The sequence below is a fragment of the Schistocerca serialis genome, chromosome 2 (genome assembly GCF_023864345.2).
Source record: "Schistocerca serialis cubense isolate TAMUIC-IGC-003099 chromosome 2, iqSchSeri2.2, whole genome shotgun sequence".
Lineage (NCBI taxonomy): Eukaryota > Metazoa > Arthropoda > Insecta > Orthoptera > Acrididae > Schistocerca > Schistocerca serialis.
The window spans coordinates 574,757,478-574,769,826 of record NC_064639.1 but is presented as its reverse complement, the minus strand read 5'-3'; the positions used below and the strand labels follow the sequence as shown (position 1 = coordinate 574,769,826).

The window sequence follows — 12,349 nt, the reverse complement described above, 5'->3', positions numbered from 1 at the left end:
TACTAGTTCATGTGTTGTAGCTAACCATTCACCTTCTGATCTGCCACAGCAGTGGCTACGTTGGCAAATGTTACAAGGCCTAGAGAATATTGCTTCTGCTGTCTTTAAAAAGGTGCTGTTCTCATCAGGCATCTTATTTTAGTCCAGCCTCTCCACATACACTCTTCAGAACTGGTTGCATCTACAGATCTCTAGTATTGCGATTTATATCTCTGAGGCGCACAAGCTACCCCACCACAGCAAGATCCATGGTTGATGAAAGATTGAAATGGTTTATCAATGGAATGGAAAGCAGTCTTTTGATACAAGTGCTAAAGTAACCAAAATATAATTTTAAGTGTTTTGTAAACAGTTTTCATGAATGGTAACAAACAAGCAAAATGCATATTTGTAAATTAATGAATTAGTGTGAGTAACCAGAGATCTTCTTTGTCATGGTAACTTGAACACACAGCTCGGAATCTCATCCTTTTAAGTTTTTCTGCTGCAAATTTTAAAATTGCATAATCACAATCGATACCTTTGATCTTCTGTAGAATATGCCTTGTGGTGGCACACACACATCACATTATGCACAGTAACAGAAGAATCCCAATGCTCACAATGAGTCTGATGCACAAGAATGGCAGTTTAATGCATGATACTAACAGTGACTTCATTTATACTGTTCCAAATATGTAGACAATACAAGAAAATATATTCCTACAGAAAGTCTCAGAAGAGGAAAAACAAAATTTTGTTGAGTTGTTCTGGTCCAGTGTGAATACTTACCTATTTGCATTGCATAACTCAAAAACGTAAAATAGTTCTGAGAAGGGCACTGCATCCAAGAACATGCTATCACAGTCACATGATTTAACAAACATAGCAAGCATGTATTTGTTGCAAGCATATAGGACTGACTAGACCCTAGAACAGGAGTGCCCAAAGCAACTGCCCCAGAACCTGATCATGAAGGAAGCTATAATTAAACATACTTACATTGGCACAGATATTCGCCTACACATTTTGTGGAAAAACACTTTTTTTGAATCCAGGAAGCCATAAACTGTATATCTCCTCAGCTTCACTGCTCTTTACGATTGCATTCTCTCTGTTAATAACTCTTTACGATTGCATTCTCTCTGTTAATAAGGGACTGATTTTCTTTATTTTCACAGGTGTCTCTTACTACAAAATAAAACCTTCATAGCACAACCAAATTATAGAAATATTTTAACTGACAAACTATGTTATATGTTAACAATGCCGTCACCCCCCCCCCCCCCCCCCACTCCCGACAAAAAGAATATGCAGTAAAACTTGCAAAGGGGAATGTGCATAATTTGTAAATCTGGCCAAAATGTACACACCTTTCAGTCTTGACGTATTCAGTACAAATTTATATGCCAATTTTGTGTATAAAGTGGAATGTGCTTAAAGCAAAAACAGAGTGCAAATTTTAACTCTTAATTAATAATTCTTTGTATTATGTGAGGAAAGCTTATACAGTACTACTATATTACAGTATACCTGAATTATTCACATCTATACAAGGATGCTACTTTTAATATGAAAATTGCACAGCTCTGACAATACTGTTACGTGAAAGAGGTGGTAGTTGTTCTGTTAAACAGTTGTATTACCCAGCAAGGCGAAGCATTTCCAAAGAAATGCATTAGATGCATTACTTTATACCATGTGCAACCAGCCTCATACAATCAAAGGACCAAGTTGTGTTTTACATTCCAGTTCCATAATAGATGATTATTTTTAGTGCTGAGGAAGCCGAAAGAGCATTTCTCTTATGGATGCAGTAAACTGGATTGGCTTGGTAGTAAGGGAAATTATCATAAAGTGCTTCAACAAAGCAGGGTTTTGAGGCAATGAAAAAGATGCCTATGTCCTCATGGAAGCTCAAGAAAAGGCAGCAACAATTGCTGACTTAATTCAAACACAGAACATTTCATGTAGTCCAAGTGACTATATTCGAAGTGAACAATATTATGAAACAAATAGTTGCTGCTCACCATATAGCTGAGATGCTGTGTCGTAGATAGGCACAACAAAAAAGACTGTCACAAAATAAGCTTTTGCCCAAAACACACACACACACACACACACACACACACACACACACACACACACACACACACACACACACAAAATCACAGAAGCCAGATTATGAGCAGCAGCAGGAGCTGTGCATGATATGATTGGAGAGGCAACTTGGTGGGAGTAAGTCTGAAGCTGGGTGGGGAGGGGTAGGGATAGCAGTGTAGGGGTAGGGGACTGTGAATTTCTGCTGGGGAGCATGCATGGACAAGATAGAGAATGGATAGGGTAGCTAGCTGCAGTTGGGAGGTTAGACGGAGTGTGGGGGAGAGTGTGGAGATAGCCAGAAAGAAGAGAAGTAAAAAGGCTGCATGGATTGGTTGAATAGAAGGCTGTAGTGCTGGAATGGGAACAGGGAAAGGGCTAGACGGTGAGGGAAATGACTGACAAAGGTTGAGGCGGGGGGTTGTTTTGGGGGAAGAGACCAAACTGCGAGGTCATTGGTCTCATCGGATTAGGGAAGGACGTGGTGGGAAGTCAGCCGTGCCCTTTCAAAGGAACCATCCCGGCATTTGCCTGGAGCGATTTAGGGAAATCACTGAAAACCTAAATCAGGATGGCCGGACGCGGGATTGAACCGTCATCCTTCCGAATGCGAGTCCAGTGTGCTAGCCACTGCGCCACCTCGCTCGGTAAAGGTTGAGGCCAGGAGGGTTATGGGAACATACAATATATTGCAGGTGGAGTTCCCTCCTGTGCAATTCGGAAAAGCTGGTGTTGGTGGGAAGGGTCCATATGGCACAGGCTGTGAAGCAGTCATTGGAATGAAAAATGTTGTGTTGGCCAACATGCTCAGCAACAGGATGGTCCAGTTGTTCCTGGCCACAGTTTGTCGGTGGCCATTCATGTGGACAGACAGCTTGTTGCTTATTGTGCCCACATAGAATTCAGCACAGTGGTTGTAGCTTAGCTTGTAGATCATATGACTGGTTTCACAGGTTGCCCTGCCTTTGGTGGGATGGATGATGTTTGTGATCAGACTAGAATAGGTGGTGGTGGTCAGGGGGGATGTATGGGACAGGTCTTGCATCTAGCTATATTACAGGGAAATTAGCCATTATGTAAGGAGTTGGGGGCAGGGGTTGTGTAGGGATAAACGAGTGTATTGTGTATGTTCACTGGATAGTGGAATACCACTATGGGAGGGGAGGAAGGATACTGGGCGGGATATTTTTCATTTCATGACATGACAAAAAGTAATCTAAACCCTGGTGGAGAATGTAACTCAATTGCTTCAGTCCTGGGTGGTACTGAGTTACAAGGGTAATGCTCCTCTGCGCTAGATGGAGAGGCTTTTAGAGGTGATGGATGACTGGAAAGATAAAGCACGGGAGATTTGTTTTTGTACGAGGTTGGGAGAATAATTACAGTCTGTAATAGTCTCAGTCAGAACCTTGTTATCTTTTGAGAGAGACCGATCGTCACTGCAGATGCAACAGCTGTGGATGGCTAGGCTGTATGGAAGGGACTTCTTGGTATGGAATGGGTGGCTGCTGTCGAAGTGGAATAATTGCTAAGCTTCAACCCCTGTGCTGCATTCTATGTGGGCATGACAACCAACAAGCTGTCTGTCCACATGAATGGCCACCAACAAACTGTGGCCGAGAAGCAACTGGACCACTTTGTTGCTGAGCAAACTGCCCAACAGAGCATTCATCATTTCAGTAACTGCTTCACAGCCTGGGCCATATGGATCATCCCACCAACACCAGCTTTTCTGAATGCACAGGTGGGAATTCTATCTGCAATATATCCTATGTTCCTGTAACCCTCCTGCCCTCAACCTTCATAAGTCATTGCTCTTGCTCATCTAGCCCCTTCCCTGTTCCCATTCCAGCACTATACAGCCTTAACCAATCCATTCAACCTTTTTACTTCTCTTCTTTCTAGCTACCCTCCACACTATCCCCCACAGTCCGTCTAACCTCCCAAATGCACCCTAGCTTCTCTATCCACTCTCCACCTCATCCCTGCATGCTCCCCAGCAGAACTTCACCGTCCCTTAACCCTACCCTACTATCCCTCCCTCTCCCCGCCCTAGCTTCCTCCTTACACCCCCCCGTTGCCTCTCCCATCATGTGCTGCTGCTGCTGCTGCTCATAGTCCGGCTACAGCTGCCAGAGTCAGTCTCTCTCTCTCTCTCTCTCTCTCTCTCTCTCTCTCTGTGTGTGTGTGTGTGTGTGTGTGTGTGTGTGTGTGTGTGTGTGTGTGTTTTGTCTGTTTTTGACAAAGCTTATTTTGTGACAGTCTTTTTGTTGTGCCTATTTGTGACTCAGCATCTCCACTATATGGTGAGTAGCAGCTATCATTTTCATAATATTTTTATATTCAAAGTGATGACTTTCTGTCAAATAACTCCACTTTTACTCCAGCAACACTTCCAATAGAAATCTGCAACACAGTAAATGATCAGGAAGAAATAAAGGAAGAAGAAGAGGAGCAAAATAATATTTCTAGAAAAATTAATACAGCTGAAGAAGCTATTCCATGCATAAATGATGTTATGCAATTTGGAGCACACACAAATTCTACCAAGCTGTTTGAACTATTGAGCAGAGCAAAAAGTTGCACAGAAAAAAGTTTTGAACAGGAAGTTCAAGCAGATTTCCTTCCTTGATATGTTGCAAAAAATTGAAATGTAAAGCAAATAAACATAGCAATAATATGTATGTGCAACAATAAACTTAATTAAAGTTAAAGTAAAAATACATGCTTGCCATATTATGTATCAATTAATGTAATAGTCTAGTATTCTATTGTACAATATACAGTAAATGAATGTCTATGATATAGGAATAAAAGTACATTAAATGTATGCACAATTAAAAGTTCATACTTGTGTGCATGATATTGGAGAAATTTTATGTAGTCTAGTGTGTTTTGTGTAATCAGGTAACTTGTCCAATTAGGAAATTTATTTTAGCCCCATGTTATTAATTTTGACAAGTTTCACTGTACATCAAAGCAAGATCATTGACATTGCCTTAAGGAGGGGTTAGTGTTGCACCTAGAGTATATTGTACCTAGGAAACCATGACTTTTTTTGGGTTGGCACTTCAGTCTAGATTTTAGAATCACATGAAGGAATGCACACTAGAGATCATTGTAAGCAGTTTCTGACATTTTCTTACATCTGTATTTGTTGTTGTTGTTGTTAAGAGTGAGGCTGTGTTTTATGCAGCATTTGTAAATATTTTACATTCAAATCCTATGTAATAAATTAAATCTATTTGGAATATATTTTTAATTCTTCAGGTAAAGAATTTTGTAGTGATCAAAATGTTACATACTTTTAGAATCACTTATGTAACATTTGGAGAGTTAAGCCATACTGTTAGTCTTGCCCATCTGGTACCTTGCAACAGAAGGAGGTCTTCTACCATGGAACATGTGGTACTTGAAAATGAACAGTGTTTCTTATATGTCCTAACAATTTAATCTGTTTTGAAAATGGAAATTTATGTTACTTTCTAATAGCTTCTGCTTCAAAGTGTATTTAACTTGTAATGATCTTTTAAAATGCTTCTGCATAATTTGATTTCACTCACTGGTTATTTTTATGTGGTAGAATAATAATGTAACAGATAGCTAATTAAATATGACATGACAAGATTTTCTTGGTAGCAATGCTTTTAAATTTCAATTGACAGTTTTTTCCTAAATACATAACCATGTTGTACCTTGGAACATCATTTTCACATTTGGGAAACCTTAATTCTCTAGAGTACTTTTTGCAATTTCAGAAAAATACAGCAGCACATAAAAAGTGAATGCCATCATTTAAAAATGGCATAATAAATCATGTTAAACTTGTGAACAGTGTACCAAGGTACGACTCTCTTCCCTTCTATGTGTGAATAGTTTTTGTTTGCATGCACTTTAGTGGTGAAATGTGCATATGTGTTCATAAGCTCTCTAGTTGCCTACCTGCTCCCATAAGTGTCAGCTTGCTACACCTCTCCTTGGACTACTATAAAATTGCGTACTATATAAACTTCCCCTAGCCTTCCTGTGTGATAGGCAAGGTACTGTTTTTGATATCTTATATCATAAAGTTTTTGAAATTCTTTTCTACATCTACATCCATACTCCACAAACAACTGTTGAGTGCATGACAGAGGTTGCTTACTATTGTGCCTGTTATTAGCAAATCTTCCCCTTCCATTCCAGGATGGAGTGTGGGAAGGATAAATGTTTAAACATCGCTGTATATGCTGCAATCAGTCTAACCTTGTTCTCTCAATCTCTATGAGTGCAACACAGAAGCGGTGTAAAATGTTCCTAGATTCGCCATTTAAACCTGGTTCTTATCTTAAGCCTTGAACTGCAAAGATCATTATACAAAGTTCCAAAACACTGTTCTTTCCATCTAGCTACTTACCTTGTTTCTTCATGATAAGATATATGTAATACAAGTGAACTCATGTATTCTGAAGTTAAGTATCAGGATTATCATGTGCTGAATGGTTTGACCCAGTTACTTCAGAAAAGAGTAATGTATATAGTGGTTTTCTCTGGTCAGTTCTAGAAGTGATTAGAAATACTTATCACACATGAAAAATTAAAGTGATATCTGTATCTCATACTCCAAAAAAGATAATAGAATACTGAAATACTGAAGAAAGAGTCACAGGTTTTTTTTTTTGTGTTCACCAATACACTAGAAATAATTATTTACTCATTGACACTAATTTATGCAGATTACTTAATTCTGCACTTTTTAATGCATCTTAAGTCACAGATTTTGAAGTTCTATAATTTTAATTTTTTTACAGAAGATGTATCATCTGGAGCTGGTAGTGGATCTGGTGATGGAAACACTGAGCTCGATGATGATACCGAGGATGGAGATGTGGATGAGGGTTCTGGTGATTTTGATTATGGGCGAGGTGGTTCTGGTGGACGCCCTGGTGGAGTAGGAGGTGGCCCATATAGGCCACAAGGTGGTGACGAGTCAGGCAGAGGTGCTGCTGGCCCTGATAGGCAGCGACCCAAGAACACCACTTCGGGTGGCAATGGGCATATTAGGGAACCTGTTATCTCTGTAACACGTGCTGTTACTTCATACCTCCTACCAATAGTAGTCATGTGGTTTGGAGGTATATTTTCTGATTGGCTGTGATCCTCAACATTACGCTGCTTTGCAGAGTTTTGGAGTGTATTGGTTGGTGTAAATCCCACTATAATGACATTGAGAAACTAATGAAATATGAAATATTTAATTTGTCATGGCAACATGACATCAACAATGGACCTCCACATTAATGAGAGCTGTAGCATATGTGCGTAAATAAAAACTCTTCGTGTCTCAAACTGGACTACTTAATTGTGAAATCTTGAAGTTCTAGGAAATGAGATGAAGTGAGATTTAAATGTGTGTTAGTGGCTTTTAAATGCACAAGAACACTGCTTCAAGCAGTGACAAACATTTTTGTGAATGATTTTAATGTATATTTTAATACTTTCTTTGTATTTATTATACTTTTTGTTACTGACAAACATAGTAACTGAAAGATAGCAAAAATGTCGTAAGTGATTTATCTCTTTCTTCTTGTGTTGGTGACCAGAAGGCACTGATACATTTTCTGTAAAACAAAATAGGAATGGTATATCAATAGAATCATTTTATTGACACTGCCACTAATAATTATATCCCAGATTATTTTGTAAATCAAAATGCATTTCACTGGTTGTTAGAAATTATTGTGAGGAAAGCCTTGACTTGCTGACTTTTGTGACAAAGAGGATTTTATACAGTATTTTAGATTAAAAATGAGAGTGAAATATTGTTGTTAAATTTGATGGATTTTGAAAATGTTCATATGGAGAATGATAACATTAAGAAATTGTGTAACTTTAGACAGCTCATTCTTACAAAGATTGCATAGAAATTGTTGATTGATAACGGAATATGTACGTTGGAAGGGTGAATATGTTTCCATAATATTGTGAACTTTGGAAGACAAATCAATGCTAAAAATGCTGATCCCATGAAATAAAGTTGTGGTTCCGTCATAGGTATTTCAGAGGGATCTTTTAGTTTTTAGAAAAACTTATGCCTTCAGTTCTGAACTTTGTCTTCCCATAAATTATTTTGAGATTATCATGTTGGATCTTATAAATTATTTTTCTGCAAAACTACTAAACTACTTTACTGAATTGTTCTTTTCTGACAGATGTGTATGACTGTTTAATTTTAATGCTGACAGGAATCCATAAAGCTTCAGTTAATGATATTAAAAAATTTTGCTTCAATTGATCTTCACCATTGAGGTCTAATATTATTGCTGTAATCTCCTACTGCATAATCCTGAGACATATTTCATAGCCTCAGTTTCTAGTCCATCCAATAAGTGATGTATAAAAAAAGGCAAAAATACTCAGGAAGGCAAATGCATGGAGACTTGTAATAATACAGAATTGAAAAATGACTATTATGCAGGATGCTGCTTGTTGAAATAATAACCATGTATTTTAAAAATTGTATTTGAATAATGATACTGCAATATGCTATTTGTTGACCAAAACAATCAGCTTCACCCAACATCATGATCAAGGGACAACCAATATGATCATCGTCTTTACTCTGCCATTTTAAGAACTGTTTCCTTTGTGCATAAGTAGTAAATAGTGGAATTGGCTTCTATTTAAATTAGTGCCAACTCACATTGAGAAATGGTGCCTTTCTCAGATACACACAATGGTATTTATTCATGTGCCTTTCTGATCATGAATAGAGAGAAGAAAATGTGCCTTTCTCATTTTTAAGAAGGAAATGAAATGACTGAAGAAATCTATTATAGGGTATATACTTTGTATGTCTTTTGTTGTGGTTGGGAGAATAATACTTAAATGAATCAGATCATGGAAATGCACATTTTCTGTATTATTTTCAGAATTTGCACACACAGTCAACAATAAGCCTATTGCAGTTTTATTCGCCCATGGAATAACATTCTTTTCTTCAATTGTTAATCAGAAGTCTGAAATGAATGTCAATTGAACCTTATTTAAATAACAAAATACACTAATGCATTTCAGTTTACTTTAATTTGTGACTGATGTTGGAAAGAGTGGTAGAAGCAGACCAAAATAAAAGACAACTAAAATGTTGTGTTATGATGACTTTTGATACGAATACTTCTGTTACAGTCAGTTACTTCTCACAGCCTCTTTTATAGAATAAGTCACCTTACTATCTGAATATCAGGGAAGGAAGCAAGCTTAGTGTTTAACGTGTTATCAGCATTGAGATGGTTAGAGAAGGGCATAAGCTTGGAATGGGGAGGGTAGTCAGCTAAGCGCCTGCAGAGGAACCATCCTGGATTGTGACAGAAGAAAATTAAGGAAATACCAGAGAACATAAATCTGCATAGGCAAATGGGGATTTCAACCACCATCACACTCCCCCCCTCCCATTACAAGGCCAGCATCTTATCACTGTGCCACGTTGTTTACTGAATCATACAGGACATGAATTTGGTTCTCAATATTTCTCACACGTGGGAAGTATGTCAATCGGTTTTGTAATACCAGATGAGAAGTTGTATGAGTATAGAAACTACATTGTTAAATCTTTGATGAAAGATGTGAAAAGTAATTTGGATTTAATTTTGTAGCAAGTAACATAATTTTGTTTCCTCGTATGCCAAAGAGCCTTATGACATTTACTTGACCCACAAATAAACTGAAAAATGAAAAGAACATTCTTCTGTGAAAGAGGAAGTAGGTTTATTACAACAATTTTATTCTCAAGTGTGTGTTTCAATCATCATCATAGCTTAATAGTATGCAAACAGTGTTGTGATGTCAGCCAAAAAAGTAGAAGTAGCAGCAGCAGCAGCTTATTCAGCCAGACATAATAAACATTACATGGATTTTGCCAGAAAATATATACAACAAAAATACTACTATGTTTAGTACCCTATAAAATATAACATTCAAACTTGCACATGCAGGGTGAGTCAGGAGGAAAGGTACACGATTTGAGATGCAGTAGTATTAGTGATTCTAACAAAAAGTTTCATATGGACGTATGCCCTATTGTGGATGGTTTCCTAGATAGAACACATTTAATATCACTTTTGTACGTCTTTCTTTAATAACTCAAAAACTCCACACTCCAATGAAAACGTGTCTCAGTACACAATTAAATTAAATTAAATTTGCTACAAAAAAAGATCCTATTTATTTTTTGTTGAGGACTAACAGTTTGTGCAGAGAGACCACAAGAATATTGAAAATATCATGTGACGCACATGCACTGTAGCTTAGGTACTTTTTGTAGGCCAGTTTGAGGAAGTTTTCCGACTTGATAGACCACAAGTGTCCTGTATCAAAATGTTTGTCTCAACTTCCTCTATATTACTGTGGTATGTAGTAAACAATGAGAATGAATAATACACAAAATAAATAGAAACGTACATTAAAAGTGTTGTATCTCGGAAACAATTTTGAATAGGGCATATGTCCACATCAAGCTTTTTGTTCAGAATTGGTAATGCTATCACCTGTCAAAAAACGTGTATCACCCTGTGTATAAATCCGCTAACTTACAAAAATGTTTCACAAATGTACTTTACCTAGAATGCATACAGTTGATATTTATATAAAAGTAAAATGTGAGTGGTCACATGTTGTAGATGAAAGTTACAAGATACTGGAACACAACAGGCTCAGTTGTGCTTCAATGTCCCTGATGAACTCTCCTCATTGTCATCAGTAGCATTGAAAAATAAGAAAAGTTGCATGAAATGGTGGGTGGGTATTACAGCTGCTGGAGCAAGATAAGCTAGTTGAACAGCAGAGTCAAATGTACTACTTTCAGAGGCCCTGTGAGTAGTGGAAGGCTTTTTGCATCACAACTTGGTCTATGATTATCACCCATGGAGATAGATTAAAGTTTTTTTTTTTTATCCATCTTCTTGTCACATAGCCAGTACCAGCACCATGCAATGGAAATAAAGGTGTAACTTTGCCATCTGAAGACAAGCCAGAGAAGACTCAAAAACTACACTGAAGAGCCAAAGAAACTGGTACACTTACCCAATATCGTTTAGTGCCCCCTGAGCATGCATAAGTGCTGCAACACAATGTAACATGGACTCAACTAATGTCTGAAGTAGTGTTGGAGGGAACTGACACCTCGAATCCTGCAGGGCTGTCCATAAATCTGTAAGGATACAAGGGGGTGACGATCTCTTCTGAACAGCATGTTGCAAGGCATCCCAGATATGCTCAATAATGTTCACGTCTGGAAAGTTTTGTGGCCAGCAGAAGTGATTAAACTCAGAAAAGAGTTCTTGGAACCACTCTGTAGCAGTTCTGGATGTGTGAGGTGTTGCATTGTCCTGCTGGAATTGCCCAAGTTCGTCGGAATGCACAATGGACATGAATGAATGCAGGTGATCAGATAGGATGCTTACATACGTGTCATATCTAGATGTATCATGGGCCCCATATCACTCTCAACTGCACATGCCACGCACCATTGCAGAGCCTCCACCAATATGAAAAGTCCCCTGCTGACAAGCAGGGTCCATTGATTCATGAAGTTGTCTTCATATTTGCACATGTCTGTCTGTTCAAAACAATTTGAAACATGGCTTGTCTGAGCAGGCAACATATTTCCAGTCATCAAAAGTGCAATGTCGGCACTGATAGGCTCTGGCAAGGTGTAAAGCTTTGTGTGGTGCAGTCAACAAGAGTACATGAGTGGGCCTTCGGCTCCAAAATGATGTTTTGTTGAACGATTCACACACACTGACGTTTGTTGATTGTACAGCATTGAAATCTGCAGCAATTTGTGAAAGGGTTGCACTTATGTCACATTGATCTGCTTCAGTTGTTGTTAGTCCCATTCTTGCAGGATCTTTTTCCAGCTGCAGCGATGTTGGATATTTGATGTTTTACTAAATTCCTGATATTCACAGTACAGTCTTGAAATGGTTGTATGGGACCATCCCCACTTCATCACCAAATCGGAGATGCTGTGTCCCATTGCCCATGCGCCAACAACACCACCACGTTCAAACTCACTTAAATTTTGATAGCCTGCCATTGTAGTGGCGGTAACAGTTCTAACAATTGTGCCAGACACTTGGTGTCTTATATTAGCATTGCCAACAGCAGTGCTTTATTCTGCACACACACACACACACACACACACAGATATATATATATATATATATATATATATATATATATATATATATATATATATATATATATATATATATATATATATATATATATG

The 12,349-nt window shown here is 38.0% G+C and overlaps 1 protein-coding gene across 1 annotated transcript in view; it reads left to right on the top strand.

Annotated features, from left to right (window-relative positions):
- The window catches only part of LOC126456239 (glypican-6), a 108,432-nt gene extending 98,676 nt beyond the window's left edge, over positions 1–9,756 (top strand). The window contains exon 11 of the mRNA XM_050091992.1: positions 6,870–9,756. Coding sequence (XP_049947949.1) covers positions 6,870–7,216 — 347 coding nt within the window. The 3' untranslated portion in view covers positions 7,217–9,756. The remainder of the gene's footprint in view (positions 1–6,869) is intronic.
- The last annotated feature ends 2,593 nt before the right edge of the window (positions 9,757–12,349 follow it).